General features: G+C 49.9%; 2 protein-coding genes across 2 annotated transcripts in view; one reads left to right on the top strand and one right to left on the bottom strand.

Annotated features, from left to right (window-relative positions):
* Nucleotides 1-26,935, bottom strand: part of LOC122392227 (cleavage and polyadenylation specificity factor subunit 6-like) — an 88,276-nt gene extending 61,341 nt beyond the window's left edge. Inside the window, exon 1 of the mRNA XM_043386859.1 lies at nt 26,728-26,935. The gene's annotated coding sequence lies outside the window, so the exon portion shown is untranslated. The remainder of the gene's footprint in view (nt 1-26,727) is intronic.
* LOC122392218 (protein GVQW3-like) lies at nt 103-5,815 on the top strand. Its single transcript, XM_043386835.1, has 2 exons — nt 103-1,026; nt 5,717-5,815. Exons 1-2 carry the CDS (start codon nt 157-159, stop codon nt 5,813-5,815), a joined length of 969 nt encoding a protein of 322 aa, XP_043242770.1. The 5' UTR covers nt 103-156.
* Nucleotides 26,936-27,951: the final 1,016 nt, after the last annotated feature.

Here is a 27,951-nt window from a genome sequence, read left to right as displayed (position 1 = left end):
GCGCTCCCAACCCTCAGTCTACAGTCACTAATCTTTTTCTTACGTGCTTTTAAAATCATGTCCTCTGTTGCAGGTCGTTTAATAATGAGCGCTGAACAGCGAACAAACTTGAAGTTTTTGGTGCAGTTAGGGAAAACGCCGTCAGAAGCACTGGGCATGCTGCAAAAAGTGTACGGGGATGAGACAATGTCACGCTCACGTGTTTTTGGGTGGTGCAAGAGGTTCAAAGAGGGCCGGGAGGACGTGGAAGATGACCCCAGGAGTGGAAGACCCTCAACGAGCAGGAATGAGGCCAATGTTGAGCGCGTCAAGCAGATGGTGCGTGACGATCGTCGGTTGACTGTTCGACAGATCGCAGATGAGCTTGGCATGAACCACAACAGCGTGTGGAAGATTATCACTGAAGATCTGGGCATGCAGAAAGTCTGTGCGAAGATGGTGCCGAGACTCCTGAACGATGACCAGAAGGGACGACGCATGCAGGTGTGTCAGGACATCCTCGAGCGTCTGGAAACTGAACCAGACTCGCTCAGGAGAGTCATCACCGGCGATGAGTCCTGGGTATTTGAGTACGACCCGGAGACCAAACGCCAGAGCCTTCAATGGAAGAGTCCGGCGTCGCCACGGCCGAAGAAAGCAAGGCAGTCCAGGTCCAGCTTCAAGGTCATGTTGATCGCTTTCTTCGATGTGAGGGGCATCGTCCACTGCGAGTTCTTGCCACAGGGCCAGACAGTCAACCAACATGTGTACAAAGAAGTACTGCGGCGTCTGCTTCGTGCAGTGCGCGAGAAGAGGCGGGAGTTGTGGCAGGGCAACTCGTGGCTGCTTCACCACGACAATGCACCTGCTCACAATGCCCTGATGATGAATTGGGGGTTTTGGGCGCCTGATGGCACTGTGGTTTTTGTGAGTGATTTGTTCCTGGGGTCGGCATCCGACAAAGACATAGCCCTGCGCAGCGGGATCTTGGAAAGACTGTCTCCAGGTGACTTTAAAGTGGCTGACAAGGGCTTCACGATCCGCAACGTTCTCCCTCCATCGTGTGCACCTGAACGTACCCCCCCCCCTCCGGCTGGTGCACCAGCAGTTTACCCCCTGCGAAAACCGTCTCACCACTGATATCGCTCGAGCGAAAGTTTGTTTACGCCCAGCAGCTGACTGCGCCAAGAAAGTGATGTCACAGCTTCGGTCGCGTATAGAGAATAGTTGTGGAGTCACAATAGAGTCGGATAAATGTTTCAGATGAATCATATCCTCGTTTGTTAATTGGGGCTTTTGGGCACGCCGACTACTAAGGTCATTTTGCGCCCATCATTGCACGAGACAAGCAAGACTCCTGTGCAGCAACATGCCAGGAGCACGCGGCATATGTAACCGTGGAAGGAAAAGGATTGCTGCTCGTAAGCTGTTCACAGAACTAGTGATCAGGGCAGTGGTTGAGGAGCGCACCACACGCCAGACCACCATGGATGAGCTGCGACACGAGCTCCGCAGGCCAGCTATCGTATACATACTGCTGGAATTATTGTTTTATTCAGGTCAGAGGTGGAACATGTCTCAGCAATATCATTGTAAGAAATTTAAATAATGTTTGAATACTGCTAATTACTCGTATATGTACCTTAAAGTTACATTATTGTCAGGTTTTCTTGCAGCATCTGTCTTACCGCAGAGTTCCTCGACAGAAAGATGCGGATATCGCCCGCGATGTGCGCACTAAGTGTGTTCAAAACTCCGTGACGAAGTGAAACTGCTCCGAGCCAGGATGGCCAGTTTCGAGTAGTGTGTCACATCAGATCAGTGTATGATGTAAGTGCCTTGTACAGTCTGTCTTAGAAGTACCGCGCTAAGTGACGGTGGATCCATCAAGCCTGACCGAGAAAGGACTGCTAAATTTGAGTCACCGAAACAATGGACATCCTCGTCCATTCCCCAGGCCAACTGGTTCGGCGACTTTCAAATTATAGCAAGTGTAGGGCTGGTCGCGTCGGCGGCCGCCGGGTCGGCGCGGACGGCGCGGTGCAGGCCGGCTGCGAGCCGGCGGCCCGGCGCTAGCGGATGTTTTGTGAACCTGTATTCGGCGCGGTGTTTTTGTGCGGGGAAGGGAGGCGCGTAGGAGGCCAGCGAGGCCGGAACCATGCGCCGCCGTCAACCGATTGGTCTGGCCTCGACCGGCTGACGGGGGCGTATCCGCCTCGGGCTGGTATGTAAGCGCAGCGTGAAAGCAAACGGGGGCTGAGTGTCTGCAACCCGAGGTGGTGGCAACACTGGGCACCCGACCGCTCTTCACGCTGCTGGCATCTGGCTCGAGGTAGGTTCCGACCCCGCAAGGATTGTCGCGGGCTCACGGACATCCCTTAGCTAGGTTAGGAGCATCCGGGAGGAGGGTTAGGTTAATTCGCGTAGCGTAGGGTAGCGTTAGGGTTAAGAGTCATGGTTTACGAATATTTCACTCGGCAGTCTTTTATATTGATTTCGGCAATTTGATAAATGTGAATAAATGGGGGGATGAATCGATAGCGTCTTTTGGTAATGAGATGAGTCGAAGGAGTGCGGAGTTTGAGCGGAGTCAGATTCATTCGGTACCTTAGTTAGTCATCATGGCTCAGGAGCTTAGCTCCAAACCCACGAGGGTTCGCTACCAACCGCGTGTGCCACAAAATGGCGGAGTTATTCACCTGAACCACGATGCATAGTTTAGTTCAATTAGTGTAGAGGACAGTGGCCCGGGTGGCAGACGGGTAAAAGGCTGGGAGACGTCCCGGCCGACCACTGATCCTGTAGAGTAGAGTAGAGATCCGGAGGGGAGGTAACGAAGGGCCTGCAGGACCGGCCTAAGCCCCCCTCACATAATGGTGCTAATCGGCCGGGAACGTTCTTTCAAGTAAAATTCGGCTGAACAACATTTTTCTCCCGGTAGGTGTCAGGTACGCCATTAGGTACGTAAGTCTTAAACTGCATTATCTAGTGAAACGCCCTGCCCGTAAAGTCGCCGGAATCGCATGTTAGTACGTGGTTTTGTAAATCTTAAACTGTTTAAAAAAACGGCTAACAGTAAGTCTAAAAAACGTTTTTCATTCTTGCTGGTATGAGGATACGCCGCTAACGTAAGACTTAAACTGCATTTGGCGAAACGGCCTGCTGTAAATCCAGTGCGCTTGCTCAGTACGTGATTTTGTAAATCTTAAACTGTGTAAATCAGACGGCTGCAGCTGTTAGACGCCCCCACCGAATAGATCTTGAAAGAACGGTCGATTGAGCCATTCTAAATTTATTAAATTTACTCCGCTCAATATCCGAACTTCTAAGAACAAACGAGCCAAGCCAGCAGCAAAAATTGATAGGCAAAAGTTTGCAATGACTGCAATAAAAATAGCAACACAAAGAAAACTTTTGCAACTCATGAGTTGCAAATATGTTGAGTGAAAGTGCAAGTGCAGTCTTGTGTTGGCAATGTTGTTGTGTGTGAGGTGTGAGTGTGTTGAATGACGGGTAAGGAAGTAAACGAATGATTGTTATTTGCTTGGGTGATGGTATGATAAGAGTGAGTGAAACGTGTAAATGTGTTTAAGTAGCTGAATGAAAGAGGAGAATGGCTCGGTGAGAGGGTGACTGTGTAAAAGTTACACGATTTGGCTACAGAACCATTATATCATTTCGTTTCTAAGTGTTTCAGAACTGCGCATTATGTGAATGGAACGCCCTTAATGAATATTGTTGGCAAAGGTTTCAGTTTATAAATCCTTGAAAAACGCACGTCAGTAAAAACATCAATTCAAGCAATGTAATTCGCGGCTGACTAACTAGCTGTGTCAATGGCAACAGTTTAATTCAACCTTCGCCTTCACCTAAAACTACAATTTCTTATAAGTTCCGTTTGCCGTAAATTATGCTGAAGTAGGTATATTCGTTAAAAAGAAAACTGTCCGGAGTCTTAAATCCATTAAAAATTCATTTCTATATGCTGTCCTGACGACCCAGTTTCTCGTCCATGACGGTTGATACCGCAATACCGCAACATGTTAGTAAAACAAAAAGGCGGGGATAAAAACCCCCGGACATTCAAAGTAGGGCGCCGTCACCGACTGGCTACGTCTGTGCTGCATGCCAGTGAACAGACGGTGGGGACAAAACCCGCTGTTACGGTACTGCTCGACCCACTACTTTTTCTACAGCCTCGGGTCGTTGCCGCGACGTGCCAGTAACCCAGAAAGTGGGAACAAAAACCCGAGTGGGCGAGATAAACGCCGGGACATGCCGGCAACTTTTTATGCGTCCACGCCAGGCCGCGCTCGAATGTCGTTTTTGTTCGTGCCGTGTGTTGAATTTCCGGCTCGGGTTTAAATTGCAAGGAGGGTGTGCCGCCTTATTGTGGTCCAGGATAGCTAGCTCTGGTAAGATGGCAGGTTGAAGCCGTCCGCCCTTCTGATAACTGTAAACGCATTTCAACAAACACCCAGACCCCTAAAGCGCTGATTTCCTCTCGCAGAGTTTGCTGTCGCAAGACACTCGGGCGGCTGGCAATCGAGCAATCGGGCCATTGGACTCCTCTCAGAGTTCGACGGTTTGGTGACGTCGTCGCTTTGAGAGTGAGTACAAGTAATTGATCATTTCAAGATGTCTCAAGACAATCCTCAACTATCACCTGATAAAGGCGTGGGAAAACCCGATCTGCCCCAACGAAACGTAGAAGAGCATGTGTATGTACGAATACAGTCCGTATACGGCAACTGATCAATCAACACTGGTGAATATGACAGAACCATCAATGGATGTGCGGCCGACTGCGCCGCCTCACCTCTCAGGTCAATCACCAGGTCTGGGAGCCCGGCCGAGGCTGCCGCTCCCGGCGTACGGCTTGGGTGCCGGGGCGCGTGCGCGCCACCTCCAAGGCCAAGGCCACGGCTCGCGACCGATGGGGCATTTGCCTCATTCAGGACCTAAAAACATGGGAGCGCTGCGGGAAGTATTAAGCTATGACCCTGACCGGGAGGAGCGCGGAGGCCCCACGATACGGGACTTTATCGAGTCCGCCGAAGGGGCATTAACCTTGGGCAATCTGGATTATAAAGACTTAATGCAGATCATGCCTATGCGGCTGCAAGGGGCCGCGAAAGCATTTTACCGAACCTTCATGGAGCAAGGGCCTGAGTTTGCAGTCTCCTATGCTGGGAATGCATTGGGAACCTTTCAGCGAGGCCCTGTGCGACCGGTTCAGTCGTCCGGTTGATTCGCTATCTACACTAATGAGCCTGGCAGACTGCCGTCAAGGGGACAAAGAGAGCGTGCGGGCGTATGCCCAGCGCGTGAGGACCTCAGCGGCGCTGCGACAGCGGAACGGCGCCGAACAACATCGGGGGTGGCATCTTCAGCGGTTGGCGGGAACAATCGGCACGCCATCTGGGCCGGTAGCAGCGCCATCGCTGCACCCCGCGACGGACACCGCAAGCGCTCTGATGCCATCTACACCGGCGGGCAGCGCAGCAGAAGCCCCAGCGACCGAAGCCCCAGCTGCTGAACCAAAGGTCCCATCTGCTGCGCTGCAATGCAAATGGTCCCGCTGCGGGAGTGGCTGCGCAAGCGAGGACGGTGGCGCTGAAGTGACGGAGGCGCCGCGACTGCACGGGGCGCAGAAGGAGGCGCCACGACTGCACGGGGCGCTGCGGGAGGCGCCGCTATACTGAAGGTGGCGCTGAAAGAGGCGCCATAACTACAGGTGGTGCTGAAGGAGTCGCTGAATCTGAAGCTGGCGCAGAAGGAAAAGCTGCGACTGACGACGGCGCGGAAGGAGGCGCTGCTACGCACGTGGCGCTGAAGGAGGCGCGACTAATGAAAGTAGTGGCCCACGGAAGAATGCGCTGAGGGAGACGCGCAACTGATGGTGGCGCTGAAAGAGGCACGACTAAAAGGTGGCGCTGAAGGAGGCGCTGCTACGCACGTGGCGCTGAAGGAGGCGCGACTAATGAAAGTAGTGGCCCACGGAAGAATGCGCTGAGGGAGACGCGCAACTGATGGTGGCGCTGAAAGAGGCACGACTAAAAGGTGGCGCTGAAGGAGGCGCTGCTACGCACGTGGCGCTGAAGGAGGCGCGACTAATGGAGGTAGCGCTGAATGAGGCGCCATAACTACAGGTGGTGCTGAAGGAGTCGCTGAATCTGAAGCTGGCGCCGAAGGAAAAGCTGCGACTGACGACGGCGCGGAAGGAGGCGCTGCTACGCACGTGGCGCTGAAGGAGGCGCGACTAATGGAAGTGACCCACGGAAGAATGCGCTGAGGAAGACGCGCAACTGATGGTGGCGCTGACAGAGGAACGACTACAAGGTGGCGCTGAAGGAGGCGCTGCTACGCACGTGGCGCTGAAGGAGGCGCGACTAATGGTGGTAGCGCTGAATGAGGCGCCATAACTAAAGGTGGTGCTGAAGGAGGCGCTGCATCTGAGGCTGGCGCTGCAGGAGGACTACTGACGACGGAGGAAGAAGACGACGGAAGAAGGCGCTGCGACAGCATGTGGCGCTGACTGCAGTGAAGGAGGCGTAACCACTGAGGTGGCGCTAAAGAGGCTCCCCCAAAGTAAGGGGATTTTTCCCCGGGCCCAAAGAGGGGGATATTATGTAGGGCTGGTCGCGTCGGCGGCCGCCGGATCGGCGCGGACGGCGCGGTGCAGGCCGGCTGCGAGCCGGCGGCCCGGCGCTAGCGGATGTTTTGTGAACCTGTATTCGGCGCGGTGTTTTTGTGCGGGGAAGGGAGGCGCGTAGGAGGCCAGTGAGGCCGGAACCATGCGCCGCCGTCAACCGATTGGTCTGGCCTCGACCGGCTGACGGGGGCGTATCCGCCTCGGGCTGGTATGTAAGCGCAGCGTGAAAGCAAACGGGGGCTGAGTGTCTGCAACCCGAGGTGGTGGCAACACTGGGCACCCGACCGCTCTTCACGCTGCTGGCATCTGGCTCGAGGTAGGTTCCGACCCCGCAGGGATTGTCGCGGGCTCACGGACATCCCTTAGCTAGGTTAGGAGCATCCGGGAGGAGGGTTAGGTCAATTCGCGTAGCGTAGGGTAGCGTTAGGGTTAAGAGTCATGGTTTACGAATATTTCACTCGGCAGTCTTTTATATTGATTTCGGCAATTTGATAAATGTGAATAAATGGGGGGATGAATCGATAGCGTCTTTTGGTAATGAGATGAGTCAAAGGAGTGCGGAGTTTGAGCGGAGTCAGATTCATTCGGTACCTTAGTTAGTCATCATGGCTCAGGAGCTTAGCTCCAAACCCACGAGGGTTCGCTACCAACCGCGTGTGCCACAAAATGGCGGAGTTATTCACCTGAACCACGATGCATAGTTTAGTTCAATTAGTGTAAAGGGCAGTGGCCCGGGTGGCAGACGGGTAAAAGGCTGGGAGACGTCCCGGCCGACCACTGATCCTGTAGAGTAGAGATCCGGAGGGGAGGTAACGAAGGGCCTGCAGGACCGGCCTAAGCCCCCCTCACACAAGCCCTTCCTCGGTCAGGCTTGATGGATCCACCGTTACCTTGCACGGTACCTACTTTTAAGACAGACAGTACAAGGCTCTTGCAAGAGTCTTGTACAGGGTGTCCGGGAATTATTTGCCCCTCCATCAATTCGCCGACATAATTAATAAACAAAGAGCCCCCAGGACATGGTTTATTTACCGATTTATCCCCTGCCCTGTCATATCCATTCCCTCATCCGCTTTGGCCTCCCATAGATCAAGATGTCCAGAGTATCCGCGCTGATGTTCAGCCACACCTCTCACAGGTTCCTCTAAAGTCCGTTTTCTGTGGGAGCTGGTTCAATCTTGCTGAGGTCCTCCCTCATGATTCCCCATAGGTTTTCGATTGGGATTAGGACAGATGATTCGATTTGACTCCCTACTTCATTCATCTGGCTGATGTAGGAGACAGTCCCACATCAAGGCTTGCTCGGTACTTTTCAGTTCTGGACCAAAGAGCGACCTATTGGGCCATTCCTCTCGAAGAGAAGTCGAGGGGGTGAGAGTGTTCGCCACTGAGTACGGATTGCATCATAGGACCAGGATGCCGTTCGGCATGGAGACCAGCCCAGGTTCATTCCAAAGGATTCAGGGGCGAAACTGGAAGCAGGCACTAGTGTACAGTCTGTCTTATAAGTACCGCGCAAAGTGACGGTGGATCCATCAAGCCTGACCGAGGAAAGGCCTGCTTTAATTTGAAAGTCACCGAACCAACTGACCTGGGGAATGGACGAGAATATCAATTGCTTCGGTGACTCAAATTAAGCAGGCTCTTCCTCTGTCAGGCTTGATGGATCCACCGTTACTTTGCGCGGTACTTTTAAGACAGACTGTACGTAAATCTAGTCTCTCTTGAAAGCATTGCGTCTCAAAAGTATTGCTGACTCTCTGGTTTAGAGCCCCTGGCTTTTGAAGGTAGGCCACTTGGCCGGCCCGTGAAAGCGTGAAAACGGTACGGGGAAATTGTCAACGACTTTGAGGCGCACGGCGTTGCATGATGTATTTCACCTATCCCTTGCCAGAACTGAGGAGCAGAAACAGTGCATTCCTAGTTCCTAGAGTGGTCGAGAAGCATCGCCGCAAATATCATTCGTCAGAAACGTGAGGATATGGACAACCCTGATCCCACGCAGTTTCGCTTCAAGTGTACATATGCACGCACTGCTATGCTTGTTGGTAGCACCTTATAGGAATAGGTTTGAGCCTAACCAGGGCACTTCGATGTAACTACTTCGTCAAGTTAATCACCTCGAGACAGCAAAGTAGGCGACCCCTGGGGACAAGAATTTCCATAGCAAAAAAAAGTGATACCGAGCGGCGGCGCGAGCGAGATTTCAAAGCGTGATTAGGGAGGGAGGGGGGGGGGGGAAGCGAGGTGGCGAAAGTTTCAGTGTTAATCGTGGTTGAAGCGTGATACGGAATTAAAATAGCAAATATGACTAATATGAGCAGTGAGCAGTGTGAAATACTGCTAGTCCAGCACTCGTCACGATGTAATAAGGAGAGAAAGATTTGGCTGCAATGTGTGAAAGAGAGGCTGCAAAGCGTATACAATGGCAACGCGCAATTCGTGCGTGGCAAGACCCAAGCTGAATATATGCTATGCAATAAAATGGAACAACGAATGCGTGAAGCTGTCCCATCAGATTTGTGGTTTTTGTCCCTGGTTCGAAACCGGTAGCTGTAGAGAAGAGAAGAGCTGCATTTCATGAGATGCTTTGCGTCCTGCCTAGCAACATGCTCGCCATACTTGAGCCATGGATGATATAACACCTACGTTGCCTTATATTTTTGTGTGTAGCATTAACGGCACCTGTTTGTTTATTTTCCAGGGTCCCAGCACCTCTGCCGATGCCGAGGGCTCAGCAGCCGCCGCCGTCGACCCCGGCGAGGGCATCAGTGGGCCGCCGGAGATCGCCGTTTCAAGGAGGGCTGACCCGTCATCGGTGAGCATACAGGGAAATGAGAATTGCATAACGATGTGCGATGGAAACCGATCCATTTGAATAACATTACATTTAAAACGTTTACCGCAGCGTCCAAAGTACGCAACGTCCAAAATGCGTCCAAAATCGGGTTTATAGCGGGCATTCACAAAGTCCAAAACCGAAACATCCAAAACCGCACCGTCCAAAAACGTATCATCCAAAGTACGTAACCTCCAAAACCACAACGTCCAAGACCACGACATCCAAGGCACGCAACATCCAAAACCAACCTAACCTAACCTAACCTTACCTAACCTACTGATTTTTGCCTATCCCTAACCCAACCTAACCTAACCTAACCTACTGATTTTTGCCTACCGGGGATAAGGAAACCCAACCTAACCTAACCTAACCTAACCTAACCTTACCTAACCTAACCTACTGATTTATGCCTACCGGGCATAAGGAAACCTAACCTAACGTTTTTGGATGATACGTTTTGGATGTTGCGGTTTTGGATGTTTCGGTTTTGGACGTTGTGAATGCTCCCTATATACCCGATTTTGGACGTATTTTGGACGTTGCGTACTTTGGACGCTGCGGTTTTGGATGTTGCGTACTTTGGATGCTGCGGTTTTGGACGCTTTGGGGGGACCATCAAAAACCGCAGCACCCAAAGTACGCAACATCCAAAACCGCAGCGTCCAAAGTACGCAACGTCCAAAATACGTCCAAAATCGGGTTTATAGGGAGCATTCACAAAGTCCAAAACCGAAACATCCAAAACCGCAACGTCCAAAAACGTAGCATCCAAAAAACGCAACATCCAAAGACGCAACATCCAAAGTACGTAACCTCCAAAACCACAACGTCCAAGACAACGACATCCAAGGCACGCAACATCCAAAACCAACCTAACCTAACCTAACCTACGGATTTTTGCCTATCCCTAACCCAACCTAACCTAACCTAACCTACTGATTTTTGCCTACCGGGGATAAGGAAACTCAACCTAACCTAACCTAACCTAACCTAACCTAACCTAACCTACTGATTTATGCCTACCGGGGATAAGGAAACCTAACCGGTTTTGGATGTTGCGTACTTTGGATGTTGCGTACTTTGGATGTTGCGTACTTTGGACGATGCGTCCTTGGATGTTGCGTTTTTGGATGATACGTTTTGGATGTTGCGGTTTTGGATGTTTCGGTTTTGGACGTTGTGAATGCTCCCTATATACCCGATTTTGGACGTGTTTTGGACGTTGCGTACTTTGGACGCTGCGGTTTTGGATGTTGCGTACCTTGGATGCTGCGGTTTTGGACGCTTTGATGGTCCCCCGAATAACCTTATGCTCATGTTATATGTTGCAAATTGATGTAATTAAAACTAAATTGATATATTTCGATATTGCACCGTCATCAGAATAAGAATAGCAATAAAGCAGCGAAGCAAAGCTGATTCAAACGGCATACAAGACGTGCATCTTTTGATATGGTTCTCGATTATTATCTCATCCATGCTTGAGCCATACTCAGGCAGCCACGCTCCAGATACGCCCCCACGCAAAGACGAATTATTTTCAAATATATAATTATTCTGGGACATTCGTAGAAAGCAGTATGCAGCTTGATGCAAAGCTGCTATTTCACCTAGAGCCGTTAAGCGTCAGTGAGCCCTCTCTTTAATACATATCAAGCTGGAGGTACTGTGTTGGACATGGTGCATTTATCTCAACCATCCAGGAACACCAGGCATCACCGTGGTGTGCGACTGGGATGGAAAATAGAATCACTGGGAGCACATGCTGTGGCCTAGGTATACTGAAAGAGAAAATAGAATCACTGGAAGCACACGCTGTGGGCTATATTGAGAGAGAAAATAGAATCACTGGGAGCACATACTGTGGGCTAGGTATACTGAAAGAGAAAATAGAATCACTGGGAGCACATGCTGTGGGATATACTGAGAGACAAAATAGAATCACTGGAAGCACACGCTGTGGGCTATACTGAGAGAGACATAGAATCACTGGGAGCACATGCTGTGGACTGTAGGTACACATATGCAAAGAACAGGGGTGGGGCCAAAAAGGCATACTCCACTGCCGTAGCTGGATAATTACTCATTTTATATGCTCATCGGTCTCTTATTATAATTATTATAGGTCAACGATGGCGGCATCCAAGTCATCGCAATGTTTCAACCAAACTTTGAACATGTTATTGTGCTCAAAATATGTCGATCGGGCGGGGACAGCGGCGCCGCGTCGGACGGGGACGTGGATGGTGCTTCGAGCGCGGGGACGGGGGCGGTACGTGGGGCGGGAACGGGAACGGTGCACCCGGTGTTGTGCCGGCTCCACAGCTGCCCCTGGTGACGTGGACGCCGCTGATCAGCCGTCCAGCAAGAGCCGCAGCGAGACGGCAGCAAGTCGTCGCCATGGGGCATCGAGCATGGCTAGGTATCCTAGTGTTGCCAGACACGACACGCTCTCAGAAGACTCTGCCGATCCTCTCGGGACGCTACAGGGTGCTCCGGATAAATTTGACACGTTTTTGTTTCTCTCTTGTTTCAGAACCAAACGGAATATTCTGATTCTGTAAAGTGCATCTGAACTCCTGTTTTGTTGTTCATTGTTGGTGAAAAAATCTTTGAAAATGGATGGTTGGAACCCACCTGAATATTGGAAGAGAGTTAAATGCATCATGATGATCCGCGCCGGTTTTGATAATCGAGACATTGTGGCTGCTGCTCAGTGCGCTCTTAACACTGTGAAGACAGTTCGGGAGGAGTTGGAGGAATGTGAGGGGGATGTAAAGTCTGTGGCAAGCCGGAAGCCACACAGGAAGCGATCGGACGTGGCTAGATCGCCGGAATTCGTCAAGGAACTGCAGAAGAAGGTGCGGAAGGACCCTGGTAAGGGAATTCGGTCTTTGGCCAGGGAGATGAACGTCGGAGTGACCACAATGAAGCGCGCACTGAACGAGGACCTCCGCTACCACTCCTACAAGAGGCGCAAGGGACAGCTTCTCACTGACGAAGCTCGGAAGAACCGCCTGAAGAAGGCAAAGAAACTTCTGAACAAGGTGAAGCATCCTGTCGAGCCAGGCACTCTCTGTTTTTTTTCCGACGCAAAGAACTTTTGTCAGGACCAGTTGCAAAACGCGCAGAATAACAGGTGGCTTGCTGTCAGCCCTCGCGAAGTCCCTCAGGTCATGAAGACGAAGTTTCCCCAGACGGTGATGGTCTTCGGCTGCGTCTCCAGCGACGGCGACGTCATGCGCCCTCACATCTTTAAGGAAGGCCTCCGCCTCAACTCAGATGGATATGTGGAGCTGTTGAGCAAGGTAATGAGGCCCTGGATGGAGAGGGTGGCTGCGGGACGGCCATACGTGTGGCAACAGGACTCACAACGGCGCCGTGCCACACCTCCGGGAAGAGCCAGAAGTGGCTGGCCGAAAATTTCCACGACCACACCAGCCCGGACATGTGGCCTCCTAACTCGCCAGACTGCAACCCTATGGACTACTACGTATGGGGCGCAGTTGAGAGAGACACCAACCTGTAAACCGTGTGGACGTTCGTCCCAGTTTACGTCATCCGATCGTGGTGATCGGGAAGCGTGTTCTGTTCCGAGCGCTCGTCAGCTACCAGGGCTCTTCATTTCGCCCTCGCTTCCCCGTCTTCCGCCAAAGTCTTGCGCCGGTGAGTAGAAGAGTGTATTAAAAAAAAAATCGTGAAAGGAGCAAAACTGTCAAATTTATCCGGAACACCCTGTATATACATAGTACATCTCAATTCATTGCGTAAATATGCGCGCCTAACCAGTAGACGGTAAGCGAAGTGTTCGTACCGGCGCATGTGTTCAGGCATAAACATACAAACTGTTCTCGTTTCCAGGTGGGGCACGCTGGGGAGGTCCCAGCGCCGGGGGATCCCGGCCTGTGCGGTTTCCGCCGTTCGGCGCGCCCACCCTAGCCCGCAGGGCTTTTACGGAGGGTTTCACGACGTCCCGATGTGAGTCCTATGTCTAGTCAACGTACGTTCTAGTCCAGAGGACTATCAGACAAATCTTTGTGGACGGCACACATCCAAATGAGTACCAGGAGGCCATCCTCAAGGTGTTCTGCAGTAGTAAGCTTCCACTCGGGTTCCAAAATCATAGCCATATATGGCTATGATTTACCTGAACTCAAGATAATTTAATTCACGACAAAGAGACGAGGAAGGAGCGCCCACCAGGTGACAGACTGTGTCACATCAGAGGTTTGTTCGACGAGATGGATCAAAACTTTCGTTGACACTTCAAACCGTCCCAGTGTTTGACGCTCGACGAGAGTTCGGTTCAGGAGCAGGTGCCCGTTCAAGATGAACATGCCCAGTGAACCGGGCAAGTACGGTCTACTAAACCGGACGGTGAAGGACGCCAGCCTCGCTACATGTGAAAGATGTGGCCGTACAGGCCGCGCCCGAACAGTCACCACCGGCCACCTACTTCGAATCGGTGCCGGAAATGGTGAAGTACATGGCCCAGGAGGTGGCCGGCACCGGCCGCAGCGTCACCATGGACCGGTTTTTCACCTCGGTGCCGCTGGTGGAGGATTAGCACTTACACTCTGTTTGACTGTTCCAGGTACACTAGAGGGCGAGGGCTGCAAATGCGCCATGGTTTCGTGCTATCCTGGACAAAGGACAACACTCAAGTTTCACGCATTTGGAGACGAAGACTTACAAGTGGACGGCACACATCCAAATGAATATCAGGAGGCCATCCTCAAGGTGTTCTGCAGTATATGTAAAGTTTCCATCCAGGTTCCAAAATCAGTCAAAGCCGTATATCAGGCATTACCTTCTTGACATCATCACGGCAAAAACTTATGTCTCTGAAGAGCACACACACCAGCAGATCCCTTCATTCAATGTCATTCAAGTCCTTCGGGACGCTATCGTTCGAGATGAAAACATTTGCCCATAACAGTACCAACTCTATGACACAGATCACAAAGTGGTTCTTCCGCTGAGTATAGAAATATACAATCATTTAATGAATTTGTGCTGAAATTAGCATGATGCACTCTGATGTGCGCCTGTGGCTCTGCTCTGGCGACTCCCGCTCTGGAGTCGCCTGCTGGCTAGCACAGTCGCATCAAATGCGGCTGTGGAATCTCACATGCGCGTCGTGAAACGCCAGCTGCTCCAGGGACGCACTCGTCTTCATGTGGCTGACTTCGTCAGATGCCTGCTGAAGGACACCGCCGCTCGTGTCAAGGAAGATGGCATCCCAAGCCGCCCAGCCCCAAGGGGCAAGAAGCGGATAGAGGCACCGCTAGTGAACCCGGAAGGCCAGGAGGAGTCCTGGGCAAAGAGGAACCCGAATGGTCAGAAGCCCTCCTGGTATGCGCGAACGACTCCGCCCAGTGCACTAGCTGACTGTGGCTTCCCACAAGAAGGAACCAAACGAGCAGCTGGAGTCGCAGCGCCGGTCTTCCGAGGTCCAGCGCCGCCCACTGGAGTCGCAGCGCCGGCCACCCGAGGTCCAGCGCCGGCCATCCGACGTCCAGCCCCGGCCACTGGAGTCACACGGCTGGTCGTCCGAGGTGCAGCGCCTGCCACCCGAGGTCCAGCGCCGGCCACTGGAGTCCCACGGCTGGTCGTCCGAGGTGCAGCGCCTGCCACCCGAGGTCCAGCGCCGGCCATCCGACGTCCAGCGCCGGCCATCCGACGTCCAGTGCCGGCCATCCGAGGTGCAGCGCCACCCACTTTAGTCGCACGGCTGGTCGCCCGAGGTGCAGCGCCGGCCATCCGAGGTCCAGCGCCGCCCACTGGAGTCACACGGCTGGTCGTCCGAGGTGCAGCGCCTGCCACCCGAGGTCCAGCGCCGGCGATCCGACGTCCAGCGCCAGCCATCCGAGGTCCAGTGCCGGTCATCCGAGGCGCAGCGCCGGCCGCTGGAGTCGCAGCGCCGGCCATCTGAGGTCCAGCGCCGGCCACTGGAGTCCCACGGCTGGTCGTCCGAGGTGCCGCGCCGGCCATCCGAGGTCCAGCGCCGGTCATCCGAGGTCCAGCGCCGGCCATCAGAGGTCCAGCGCCGCCCAATGGTGTCGCAGGGCCGGTCGTCCGAGCTCAGATTACTCAGAGAAGTCTTGCGACCCTGGATGACAACGGACTGTTGGACGACGAAGTTATCAATGCCTACATGTCAGTCCTTGCGTCTGAATCCGGTGGACTTGCTGTCGCGTTCTCCGTATTCTGGCTGCCAGTGATGCGGACGATGCCCAGACGCGAACAAAGGTGTCAAACTCTGCGAAGGTGCGGTGCCGACAGCGCTAACGTTTGGCTGATGCCGCTGAACAAGAGTGGCATGCACTGGGCGCTGATCGTTGTGCTGCGAGCCCAAAAACGGATCGCATACCTGGACTCTCTGGGATGGTCACCTGACAGCGATGTCATCGGCCTGACACAGCAGCTCCTTGAGGATGTTGAGGATGGACCTCAGAACTGGGCTGACTGGATCGTGGTGCTACCAAGCAATGTGCCGCGTCAGACCGACTCCCACTCCTGCGGCGTTCACGTCTGCTGGCACGCCCGCGCGGCGGCGATCGGCGTCGCCAGCGATACTCCTCTAGACGTGGATGACATGCGGCGAGAGATTCGTCGGTCCATTCTCACCGTAAGACTGTCAGCATTTATCCTTCCCTTTGTAACCAATACTGTATCAGTAATCAAAAGTCTGTGGTGGTAAGCATAATAACGGGCTAGGATCAAAGATGGTGTACGGAATATGATGAATGGGATTTCTTATAGATTGGTGGTCCTCCTTTAGAAAATGAATTGATTTTTCCCATTACTGTCTGTTTTGCAAAGGCTTTGGGGCTTTGGTGCGCTGGCTAACTACTGTGCTAAAATGTTTGATTGCTTTGTTTCATTGCTGCATTTAATGTTTCATTGCTTTGTATGTCAAGTTTAGGTTTAGAGCCTGTTTGTCATACTTATAACCAAAAACGCACGCACGCACGCATACGCACACACACAGTTGATGCAGTGAGACAGTGTCATCTCATTTCGCGAATTTTAAGTTCTTCTCTTTCTTTGTTTTACTTGCAGGCGAGGTGCTCTCCAACGCTGATCTGGCTGACGTGGGGGGACGAGTTAGATCAGCAAGCTGAAAATCAACTGCACCGTCCAGCTGCTACACTTACTACTGTCACCGATATCGGCAACGACAGTGTCCAGAGATACCTGGCGCGTTACGCCACCATGGCATGAAATGGTATGTGGTTAGCGATTGACCACTTTGGTTAATTATGACATGTTGTGACATTAGCTTATTGCCTTTTTCTAAAAACTGCAAAACATACAGAAGCGCAGGCTGTAATTCAGCCGCCCATCATATATTCATATATTCACCAGTAAGACGCCTTTTGGGCGATTAACGAAAGGGCGCAAAGGAACCGAATAAGCTGTTTAGTCTCCACCTACATACCAAATTTAAGCACAATCGGACCTGAGTGCTTGTCAAGATACAGCAAGATGATCTTTTGAGACGTTGTGCACGTGGCACGTGCGCATGTGCGAATGCATCCTCTTTTGAATAGTCCAAACCCCTTAGCTGGTGAATCTCAATGTGCATACCAAATTTGAGCACGATCGGTCAAGTGGATGTCGAAATAAAGGAATGTAATTGTGAAGGCTTGTGCACGTGGCACATGGCACGCGCGTATGCATCCCACCTTTGACTAATGCGTACCAAATTTCAGCACAATCGGCCGTATGGTTGTCGAGATATAACAAAGGGATTGGGGGGGGGGTGCACGTGGCACGTGCGAACGTGCGCACGCATCCCACTTTTGATTGGTGCAAACCTCTTAGCTGGTGGGTCTCTATGAACGTACCAAATTTGAGCACGATCGGCCCAGTCGTTGCCGAGTTACAGCAGGGTCACAAATAGCACTTTGTGGTATGCACGTCGCACGTACGCATGTGCGAATTCCTACCACTTCTGATTGATGCAAAACATTGAGCTGACGACAGTCTACGACTGTCGTAGACTATATATTCCGTGGTTCACACGAAGCACCGCCTCCGTTTAGATTTTCACTGGTTGTTAGCTGAAACTACTTCATTTTACTTATTGATGTCTTAGGAACATATCTTACTTTGCCGACGTGTCACTTGAAAACATTCATTATGTTACATAGTAAACTTCATTTGTATACCAAGTGAGAGCGGCCATGGGTGGAGAACCTACCCCGGCCACCCCGGCCGTGGCCGTGGCCGGGGTAACTTTCAGCCAACCCCGGCGCGGCCGGGGTAACTTTTTCCACTCTTGTAAAGTTTTAAATCCCAGACAGTTTCCATACGAATCATACGATAAAAACTGCTGCCACACATAAAAGTGTCTCTCTCTGAACTAGCTTAAATTTTCTTTTTAAGATTTATGTATTGAACTGATGTAATTATGATGTAACGAACTGATGTCGCGACTACACCGGCTCCCGACAAGTTCTGCCTCCATAGAGCGTCTCTTCAGCTCCTTCGGCCTTGTGCAGAGCAAGATTCGCAACCAGCTCGGCAATGAGAAGGCAGCCAAGCTGGTCAAGTGTTACAGGATGCTACGCTCCCCGACCGACGATGACTGGGAGTGAGAGCCGAGTGCCGGGTCCGTGGCACTCCCCCGACGCCCGCAATCGCATCGTCGTCACACTATATACATAGATCGTGAGTGAGGGCAGTCATGCCGTTATCCCGCGTCTGTTTGGCCAGCGCGCCACTTTCACGCCAGTGTTTTATTCTCGTTTATGCCCAGATGCCAGTTGCCACCGTCGAGCAGCTATTGCAATTTGTTATTTGTCAAGTAAGATTGTGTTTTCTTTGAAATAAAAATGTTATGACAAAGGCATGCTGTTGTTAACTCCCTTCATTTTTAGAAACAGAACCATGCCGAGCAATGATTCGAGTGAAAGGCGATAGTGTAAGGCTACCTTAGGAAGCAACAATGCAACAAGGAAGAGAGTCAGTTTGGCGCTCATCATAAGTGCAAGAACAAGTGTCTTTGCAGCTCGTATCCTTCTGTATAAATCATTTATAATACGTAGATAATGGTGATGGTGAACATAAGCTCATTCACTCTATGATACTTTAAAACGGGCTATTATATCAATAACTGATTTGATTACCACCACTGCTCGACAGTGCCATCGACGATGGCAGAATGACCAGTGCATCATCATGGAAGTACCTTCTGCACTGGAGATTACATACCTAAGTGCATAGCACACAATGCTACCTGCTGGAGGTCCACCCTAGAACCTAATGAAACATCACAGCTAAAACAACCAAAGTGTGAACAAAAATATCAAAAAGCCTCCAGTAATATCAAAAACCCACAAAAAAAACATGAAAAACCCACCAAAAACACCAAAAACCCACCAAAAACCCATGAAAAACCCTGGGTTTTTGCAAAAACCCAGGGTTTTTGGGTTTTTCACCAAAAACCCTGGGTTTTTAACAACCCTGTGCACACCTGCCTTCAGTCGACAAGCAGTACTGGGTGGGTGTCAGCGGGGACGGTCAGTACCAAAGCCGGGGGTTTACTACCACTATTTTGGGCGAATGAGTGGAGGAGCCCAAGTGGTACGCCGTCCTTTGGGATGCCGCTCACTGGATGGATCTTGCAGTGAAGGATGCACTGAAAGACAGCGATACTCTGATGCCGCTGCGCCGCGTTCCACACTCAGCTAGGACGCGGAAAAATGCACGCGGCTGTGCAGCCTGTCGGCAGCGAACTGGGTGTGAAGACCCTGTCAGCCAAAGCCTTCAGTGCGACACGGTTCACAAGCTCCAACTACGCTGCATACGAGACCACTTGCTCCATGTTTCCAACGTACATCAAAGCGCTTTACGACCACGGAGACATGCGACACAACACCGACGACATCTTCAGTGAGCTGGAGTACCAGGTCTGTGGCGATGACTTTGCCGCTGATCTGGTGTGCGCGATCGATATCGTGCGGCCAGTGGTGGTGGAGATGTACCGCCTGGAAGAAATTCAGCCGCCGCCCTAGAAGGTCGTGCCATGGGTGAATCATCTTCTGATCTGCCTGAAGCTTATGCTCGAGCAGGTTAGTGAATGCCCCCTTCATTTTTCCTTTTACAGCTCAGGTGACTGGTACATGTCAGGTGTAACATTGCTCGGTTTTACGACGTTTATCCCGGCCAATCGGTGCCTCCCCGGTCGCCAGAAATGCTGCCGGCTTAGTTGATGCTGCTGTGCCGCGGTTCGATAATTCGCTGCCGTCACGGGTGATAGGCGCCTATGCAGGCTGGCCATAAACGTCTGTTGTCCTTCCCGCTGCAGCCAATCGTGTTGTCTTGTGATCTTTTTTTTTGGGTGGGTGAAAGTGCGACGCTGCTTGTGTTGGTTATCAAGTTTTAATGACTAAAAATTTTGACAATGGAAGAATTGCCGACTCAGTGCATAAAACGGATCGTCAGAAAAAAGCCTGCGATCGGGGTGAGCGAAGCTAAACGTTATGCATCCTAGTGGCCAGATGAACGTATTGAGAAGCAGGTTTCGGAAAGACGCCTGAAATCGAACATAACTTACCTAAGTCTGAATTGTTGTGAGCACTGTTTTGAGAGACATAGACATACTTAAAAATATAATAAAAAAAGTAACCGTACTCTCATAATTAAAATCAAAAATCTTAAAAAAGGCCAGATAATCTCGAGGAGCTTTCGGCTTACGCCTTCTTCAACTCGCTCTTCTTCAAGAGCGAGTTTCAAAATGAAGTTGTGAATGCCTCAAGGAAGAAGCAAGGTCGCCGGTACTCAGATGAGATCCGCCGGTTCTGTTTGACCATCAACTACTACTCGCCCCGTGCCTACAGCTTTCTTGCCAAAAATTTTGCCTTACCCAGCAAGTCATCGATGAAGGAATGGACACGGAGTGTGGACTGCAATGTTGGAATCCTAACCGAGGTAACCTCAAAGCTGAAGGAACTTGTCAAGGCTGGAAAGATTGATCCAAACTGTTCTCTCATGGTTGATGAGATGTCCATCAGAAAGGCAGCAGTCTACAGTCGTCACACCGAGGACAAGTTTGTAGGTCATGTTGACCTTGGTGCAGGAGATGTTGAGGATGGTACACTAGCAACAAGTGAGCTCTCATGTTCATGGCTGTGGGCCTCAAGGGCCAGTGGCGCCATCCAGTGGCCTACTACTTAATGAACCATGCATCAAGTGAAACACTGGCAGAACTCTCAGAGTGTACTCTGTGAACTGGCTGAAGCAGGACTGACTGTGAGGGTGATGGTGGCTGATGGACTGAAGGCCAACCTCACAATGTTTACCAACTTGGGTGCCTCTGTGGATTTCAAGAAACTGAAACCTGGTGGCAAAGTGAAAAACTTCTTCAGTCATCCATCTACTGGGGAGCGTGTGTACATTCTGCTTGATGTTGTACACATGATCAAGCTTCTCAGAAATCTACTGGGCGAGTACCATACCATCCTTCTAGACGGAGAAACGATCTCATGGAAGCATATACAGGTGGGTTTAACTGAGTCTGTTTGCAGTTGCAACAAAGTTTTTTCTGATGGGAATATGTGACCCTAACAGATTTCATACTTTCTGTCCAAATCATAAGGGAGCTGGATTAGCGTAAGATTAATAATGGGAGGGGTCAACATTACGTTAAGCATGTTTTCTTCCATTCCACTCTCTGCCATGCACATACATCACATCAAGACAAGTTGGTGTGTGAATTTTTGGCCTAATTTAATTTGAATTATGTAGGTTACTGAAATCTTTGTTAACTTTACATCATAGTATTTTTTTTTAAATCATTACAAACTTTTGTATGAATACTGTTGCAAGCATGCAGTTGGATATGCAATTAGAATCTGAAAACCAAAGAGGGGTCTGAACTCTTGAGTTGATATCCAATGAAATGCACCTATTCTAACTGTTTTGATCTTTACTTGGTTTCAGGCTCTGTATGATCTGCAACATGAGGAGGGCATCAGGGCTGGCAACAAACTCTCCCGGAAGCATGTTGAGTACAGCCAAAACAAGATGAAGGTGAAGCTGGCTGTACAGGTTTTCAGCAGTTCTGTTGGAAAGGCTCTGCACTTCTTGGCAGATGCTGAGCATCCTGGCTTTGAGGAAGCTGGTCCAACTGCCAAGTTCCTTCTAACTGTTGACAGAGCTTTCGACTTCATGAATGGCAGCAGTCCATTTGGGAAGGGCTACAAGGCTCCACTCACCCCTCAGAACCTTGAGTAAGTAACTTGCAGTGCTGCTATGCATTGCTGTCAGCAAGTGCACTGTAATAGGATTTTGGGGTCCACCATTTTGTTTTATTTGGCTGGTTATCCAAGATATTGTTATACTGTTTTGACATGCAGCTGTGTCGCGGGTTTTCCGAGCATCCCGGCCGTCATTTGGACTTTGGAGTTCACAGCCATCGTGACTGATAAAGACGCTGTTTTTTGCATTGCAAGCTGCATCGTTGTTTTGTGTTGTGACGTTTAACGTTAGTTGTGACTTGATAGTTGAAAGTATTTTTCCTCAGAATACCTACTGAAATTAAAGTGAATAGTTTTTCAGAGATATCCAAGACGATAGAAACGTAATAAAGAAGTCATAAATACTGTCAATTACTTTATTGTATAATTACCTACTGTAATTAAAAAGTAACTGCAGTAGATCTAATCTCTTGAATGTCACCGAAAATAGACTACTACGTTTAAAATTATTATGGTGTCGTACATATTTGTTTTGCCGAATACCAGGCACAGGCTTCGTTACCATGTTATATTGTTGTGCCATTAGCCCTCCCCTCCCTTTCATTCCGTCTCTCTTTTCGCACAGGAAAGTGACGCAGAAGACTAGTTCGTGGCGGGTATTAAAATAATATTATGTGTCTGTTTTAGGTTTCGACGTGCGGTATTGGAGGAGTTCGCCGCCATGCTGCAGAGACTGACAACTGTGGATGGCCGACCACTACTGCAGACAAAGCGGTACACCGCCATCCTGGGACTCGTGCTGGCATCCCAAACCACCATCGACGTCGGCGAGCTCCTGCTACAGGAAGCTGGATTCTCATTTGTTCTTCCTTATCGCATGTCCCAGGACCACTTGGAGCTTCACTTCGGGAGAATCCGTCGGATGGGTGGGCTTAACAACAACCCAAACGCAGCGCACCTGAGACAAGCAATGCGGAAGCTCATCTTACATAACTTTATAACCCCGATCTTTTCGGGCAACTATTGTGTGCGTGACGAGGAAGACGACGGTCTGCTCACGTGGCGTCGTCCAAAGAGTCGGGGAGTGACTCCTGAGGCTGATTCGGGTATGCCTGCGGTAGTGCAGCATGTGCTAGGGCAAACCGTTCCATCAGACTTCCTGCAAAACTGTACTGCCTACGTCGCGGGTTATGTGTGTCGAAAGTTGGTGGAGGAAAAGCGTGTGCGCTGTGCTGAGTGCATTGAGGCTATCCAAGCCAATGATCGTGATCCTCCGCCAGCCGAGCTCATTGAGCTGATCAAAGTCCGTGACAACGGGGGCCTTATCGTCCCTTCCCGATCTGCGCTCAAGATCATTCTAAGCGCAGAGCGTCACCTAAAGGCTTTCCGGAAGTGTATGGATGTCACCAGGATCGCGAACCTCTGTCTCCGTATCCAGGTTGCCGTGCTGCAGGAAGTAACGCTCGACAGCGCTGAGCGCCTCTTCCCGCAGAGCCAGGACCACATGTTCGCGATCCTCGAGGACGAGGGACACTTCACCCAGCTTGTAAAGCTGCTAGTAGGTAGGTATATAACAGTACGATTGTACGACTTTGGGAAGACGGTGACAAATGAGGCCGTGAGGTCTGTCCACGCGCGACACAGGCTCACCAAGACGATCATATTCGGAAACCAGTAGAATCGTTTTAGAGGGTGCACCTGGTGGCCACAAACTGACACGTTAGTGAAAGCTGTCAGGACTGTTTCATCGGTTGAAACAACGAAGCGAGGCTTGTTGTCGGGCGCTCCAAGGTCCCAAGCCGCCAAATAGATGGGGTGGCATATTACAGTATCATGCACACATCACACTTACACACTCATTTACACAAATAAATGATATGCACAAATCCATGTCCACAAATCCAAATCCATCCATCCATGCACAAATAAATGATATCATGCAACCCAGCCAATGTAGGCATGCGCCCTAGTTTAGGCACATATTCTTACACACTTGTGTGTACTCAATTCAAACATGATAAAATGCCATGATGCACACCCAACAGTGTAAGTGTGCAACAAAGTCCATTCTCATTATAAGTAGGGGAGAGCGGGGCCAGTTGAAACACGGGGTCAGATGAAACATGGCTTTATTTTCAACAGTATGCAACATATGGCGTTGCCGACACCACTGCGCATCCGCGCTCGACCACTTCCTTTGTCAACGGCGTTTGGGCGGCAAACGCACGGTAATTTTGAGTTGACACTTGCTTTTGTGTTTTTGAGGGGCGTTTGGGAGAAATCGTTTTTATGAATATTTTGTGATATCTCATATACCTTTGTTTGCTTAAAGAAGAGCTCCTGGCTCCGGAATAACACCTTATTTGGCCCTTCATTCAGCATAATGCCGTCCCTCCAGCTCGTTTGACATGTGCTTTACGGCGCGTGCGAGATGGCGGGAGCGGATGGGGTCAATTGAAACACTTCTCTTAGGGTCAGTTGAAACAGGGCCACAGGCCGTTTCAATGGACCCCGGTGACCTTTGCAATGGTTATTGTTCAGGGGCTGTAAACATTAAAGGAAATAGTCCACCTTTGAAATGAGCTTTTAAACTGAAATAGTAGTTTAATAGAGCTCAATTTTTGACCCTTTTTCTCCAGCAATTTGCTTTAAGGCACACTATAGCCTGATATATTTCTCATTTTTTCTCATCCGCCTATTTTACCATAGTCTATGTACTTTATGTCACCTATTATGAGGAGCTTTGCACTTTTAACTTTCCAATGACCTATTGAATGTAGCATTTGAAAAAGTAAACCGGACAAAATATCTCCTTAAGAAAGTGGCCTTAAAGAGGAAAACATCCCATTGTTAAGGATAGGTGCAATTGACCCCATGGGCTGGTTCAATTGACCCTCGCATCGGGGTCATTTGAAACGGGCGTAGAGCTGTTTTATAAGCATGCGTTTGGCAGCAAAATATGTTTGAAACATAATTTTACATATCTTAAAATAAAGCCAAAAGAGCATATTTTTTCATGGCATTGTGCATTTTTCGATATGACAACTAGATCTCGCTGTGCATGTCAATATATAAAAAGTGGTTCAACTGGCCCCGCTCTCCCCTATATTCTAACAGCAAATGCTACATCACGCTAGTCGTGATGCCATTTATTTTCATCATTCAAGTGGATTGCCCTATCTGGTTAGATAGACAATCCACCCAGCTATGCCACTGCAAGATTATAATTTGGGGCGGCCCAGGATTTCCAGCTGCCACTAGAAACCATTAAAGACCTTCAGAACCATCACAGACCATTAGAGACCTTCAGAAACCATTAGTGACCACCAGAAACCACTACGTACCATTACAACCACTATGGACCATCAGAAACCACTAGACCATTAGAACCCATCAGAAACCACTAGACCATCAGAAACCATTAGGGTTGTTCCAATTCCCATCAGCCATTAGACCATAAGGATTTCCTAATTGTATTTTTGCTAGGGTAAGCAGGCCTATGGATAATGGGCACGGGACGGACCACAAAGCTTTGCCAGATTAGACTGCAGACAGCTGCGCGAAAGTTCTCCGCACACAAGATGATGTGAAATTGTAATACCTGTAACGCATGACAGCTTCCTACAAACTGTATTTTTTATTTCTTGTATGATGTCTATGTTCTGGTTTGCCTTGTAATTCAAGTGTGTATAAGTGCCTTAATTGTTTTGTGCTGTCTGACCACTGCATCTGTTCCGTTGCTGCCGGTGCTAATATGAGGTGCGGTAAACAGTTTAGCCACATGGTGTGTTGTTAAGCGCAAAATGAAGTTTTGACACGTCACACGGCAAAGCACCACAAAAAGTTTCGGCGCACAGACCGTTGCGCCGAAATTTCGGCGCAGCGCAACTGCTGAATACTCCAGCATAGTGGATGTATTTTTTTCCAGTCGGGCTTGGAGGTTGCTAAGGCGGACCATGCTCGACTTCCTCCAGGAGAGGTCTGCAGAAGCAGAGAGGCTCAGCAGGATCCATGACGACACCGTCCTCTGGATGTCAGGCAACGATGCATACAGCAAGTGCACGGGTCTTTTGAGCTTTGGCAGACACACTCTGTAGACTGTAAGATGTCTCTGAGAGTGCCATAGAGGTCGTGCAGGCGCCGCGATTTGAGACCGGAGAAGTGGTGTGTTTGGTTGGGTCAGTCCGCTTCCCCAGCTAGCTGGGGAGGTCATGGGGACCCAGTGGGAGCAGACAGCTGCTTTTCACATTGAGCTCCATCTGCTCAACCAGCTGCCAAGTGGGACCTGCTTCGTGCTGCGCCGTCAGGTACTGTAGAAAAGCGGTGGCAGGTACTAATGCGTACTGACCTGCCAAGGCTGGTGTGGTATCAAGAGGATGGGATTAGCCCCTTGCCGGCCAGGTACGCCAAGCTGGCGCACACTGCTGAGCTGCAAATGTGGCTCCGGATGACGGCAACCAAGTAAATGATGGTGAAGCCAGCAAGTCAAGGGCCGGCAATGCAAGTGAGCAATTGCTATCGAGCACAAAGCATTTTTCTTGTTATTGTAGATGTCGATGTAGTTTTTGATGCATTGTGTCAGTGTTTGAAATGTGTCTCCCACCCACATTAGGTGGGGAGAAATGTTGCCTTTGAGCCAGTCATTGATTATTTGTATTGGTCATGTTACACTGCTGACCAGTGCCGCCACGCCACCACAATGAGTAGTCATACAGCGCAGTGTGCGTCCAGGCGATTGGCCACCCCAAGTGGCATGCTAGCTGATTGGCGCCCGTCGTTCCCCGCTCTGCTGCCTTAGGTCCAATCTTAAGTCAATGTAGGATTGTGCAAAGTGCCAACATCTTTTAGCTGTAACACTGTCAGAACTATATCAAAGCATGTGGAAGAGGCAGGAAAGTGAATATGAACCATAATATGGCTGATTTGTTTCAACCTCAAAGTTAAAACTGAGTTGGCCGTCGTCCACAGTCTTGGTCTGAAGTTGAGGTCGCCATCATGGTGAACTGCGAAGCACAAAAACACTGACACAAGCTTGTACTTACATATATCCAAGAGGGTATAACCGTCCGTTGCTTGTACCTTGATTAGGCCGATCCTTTGACAGAATTCGGCTTCAAAATCCAGCCAAAATTTGGATCAGCACCTAACCGCAGCCCTCCGCGAAGCAATTGCACTCATTGCACTGAAAAATGGCGTAATGCGCGTCACGCGCGCACACGTTGCGCCGGCGCATATTTACGTCTGGACAACGAGTTGCGTTGGAGAGGCCGGAAATAGTGGCGATTTCAGGACCGCAATAATGGACCGTCATTGGAATGATTCTTTTTTAAAACATGCGTTGTTTTTAGCCGAAATTTAGTTCTTACCATAAAATATTTTGTAATTAGAGTTTGGCCGAGAATGAATACCATCAGAGCTAAGTTTTTACTTTCATTGTATTTTGTCCAGAAGCATTAGTGCTGTTTTGTTGCAGTTTTTGCGCGTTTGTTACAAAATATGAAGCAAACCTGCAAAAAAGTTCCAAGGTGAAGATGATGCATATCACAATCATATTGACCTCAAGTTCATCCGTTCCTTCCATGATTGACTAGACAGATTTACACATTTCAATTTTATCTTGGATCAAAGGTGTTCGTGTGATCAGTGCCAACTGCCAGAGTTTAACTTGAAGTCCATGTCCCTCCGCTAAGAAGAAGAAGTTATTAAATATTTTGCTTTGTGTATTCCAAGAGGAGAGAGAAGTGGGAGCTATTTTCTTTGTGCCTTCATGTCGAATTGAAGATGGATCATTAAATTTTCAAGGCGTTGATCAACCAAGCATTTAGTCTTTCTCGTACATAAGCAGTGGCTAAGAAGAAAAAGTTAATCATCATACCTGAAGTTAAGTCATCTTACTTCAACTCAAACTTTGCAGCAAGATCCCCAAGGACAGAGGATATATTGTATACCTATCCTGTAAATCAAAGCATTTTTGTGCTTGCAAAGGCTTAAGTTATTTGTTGTGTGCTCGGAGTGAGGCTATGGGCGTTTTGTTGTATGTTTATGCGGAGATTGAATATAACTGTGACCCTGTGATTGTTTGTATATTTACTACAGTCAAACAGCATATTCAAATAACATACTCACCTAGCTCATAGCTGTACTCCCGCAGGATTTGTACTTGTTGATGTCTCAAGCATGAACAAAGCACTAAACTAGCTTAGTTATCATTTCCCACATTTTTCTGAGCATCTAACATGGCATACAGCAGTGCAGAGCAGCTTCAG

This window comes from Amphibalanus amphitrite, unplaced genomic scaffold (assembly GCF_019059575.1).
Source record: "Amphibalanus amphitrite isolate SeventyFive unplaced genomic scaffold, NRLGWU_Aamphi_draft 000475F_arrow, whole genome shotgun sequence".
In the NCBI taxonomy this organism is placed as follows: domain Eukaryota; kingdom Metazoa; phylum Arthropoda; class Thecostraca; order Balanomorpha; family Balanidae; genus Amphibalanus; species Amphibalanus amphitrite.
Note: the sequence above shows the minus strand (reverse complement) of the source record. Positions and strands in the feature narration are given on the sequence as shown.

Coding starts and splice junctions, on each gene's coding strand:
- LOC122392218 (XM_043386835.1), top strand. CDS start 157: ATGCTGCAAAAAGTGTACGGGGATGAGACAATGTCACGCTCACGTGTT. Junction 1,027..5,716: donor AGGGCTTCACGATCCGCAAC/GTTCTCCCTCCA, acceptor CCATAACTACAG/GTGGTGCTGAAGGAGTCGCT.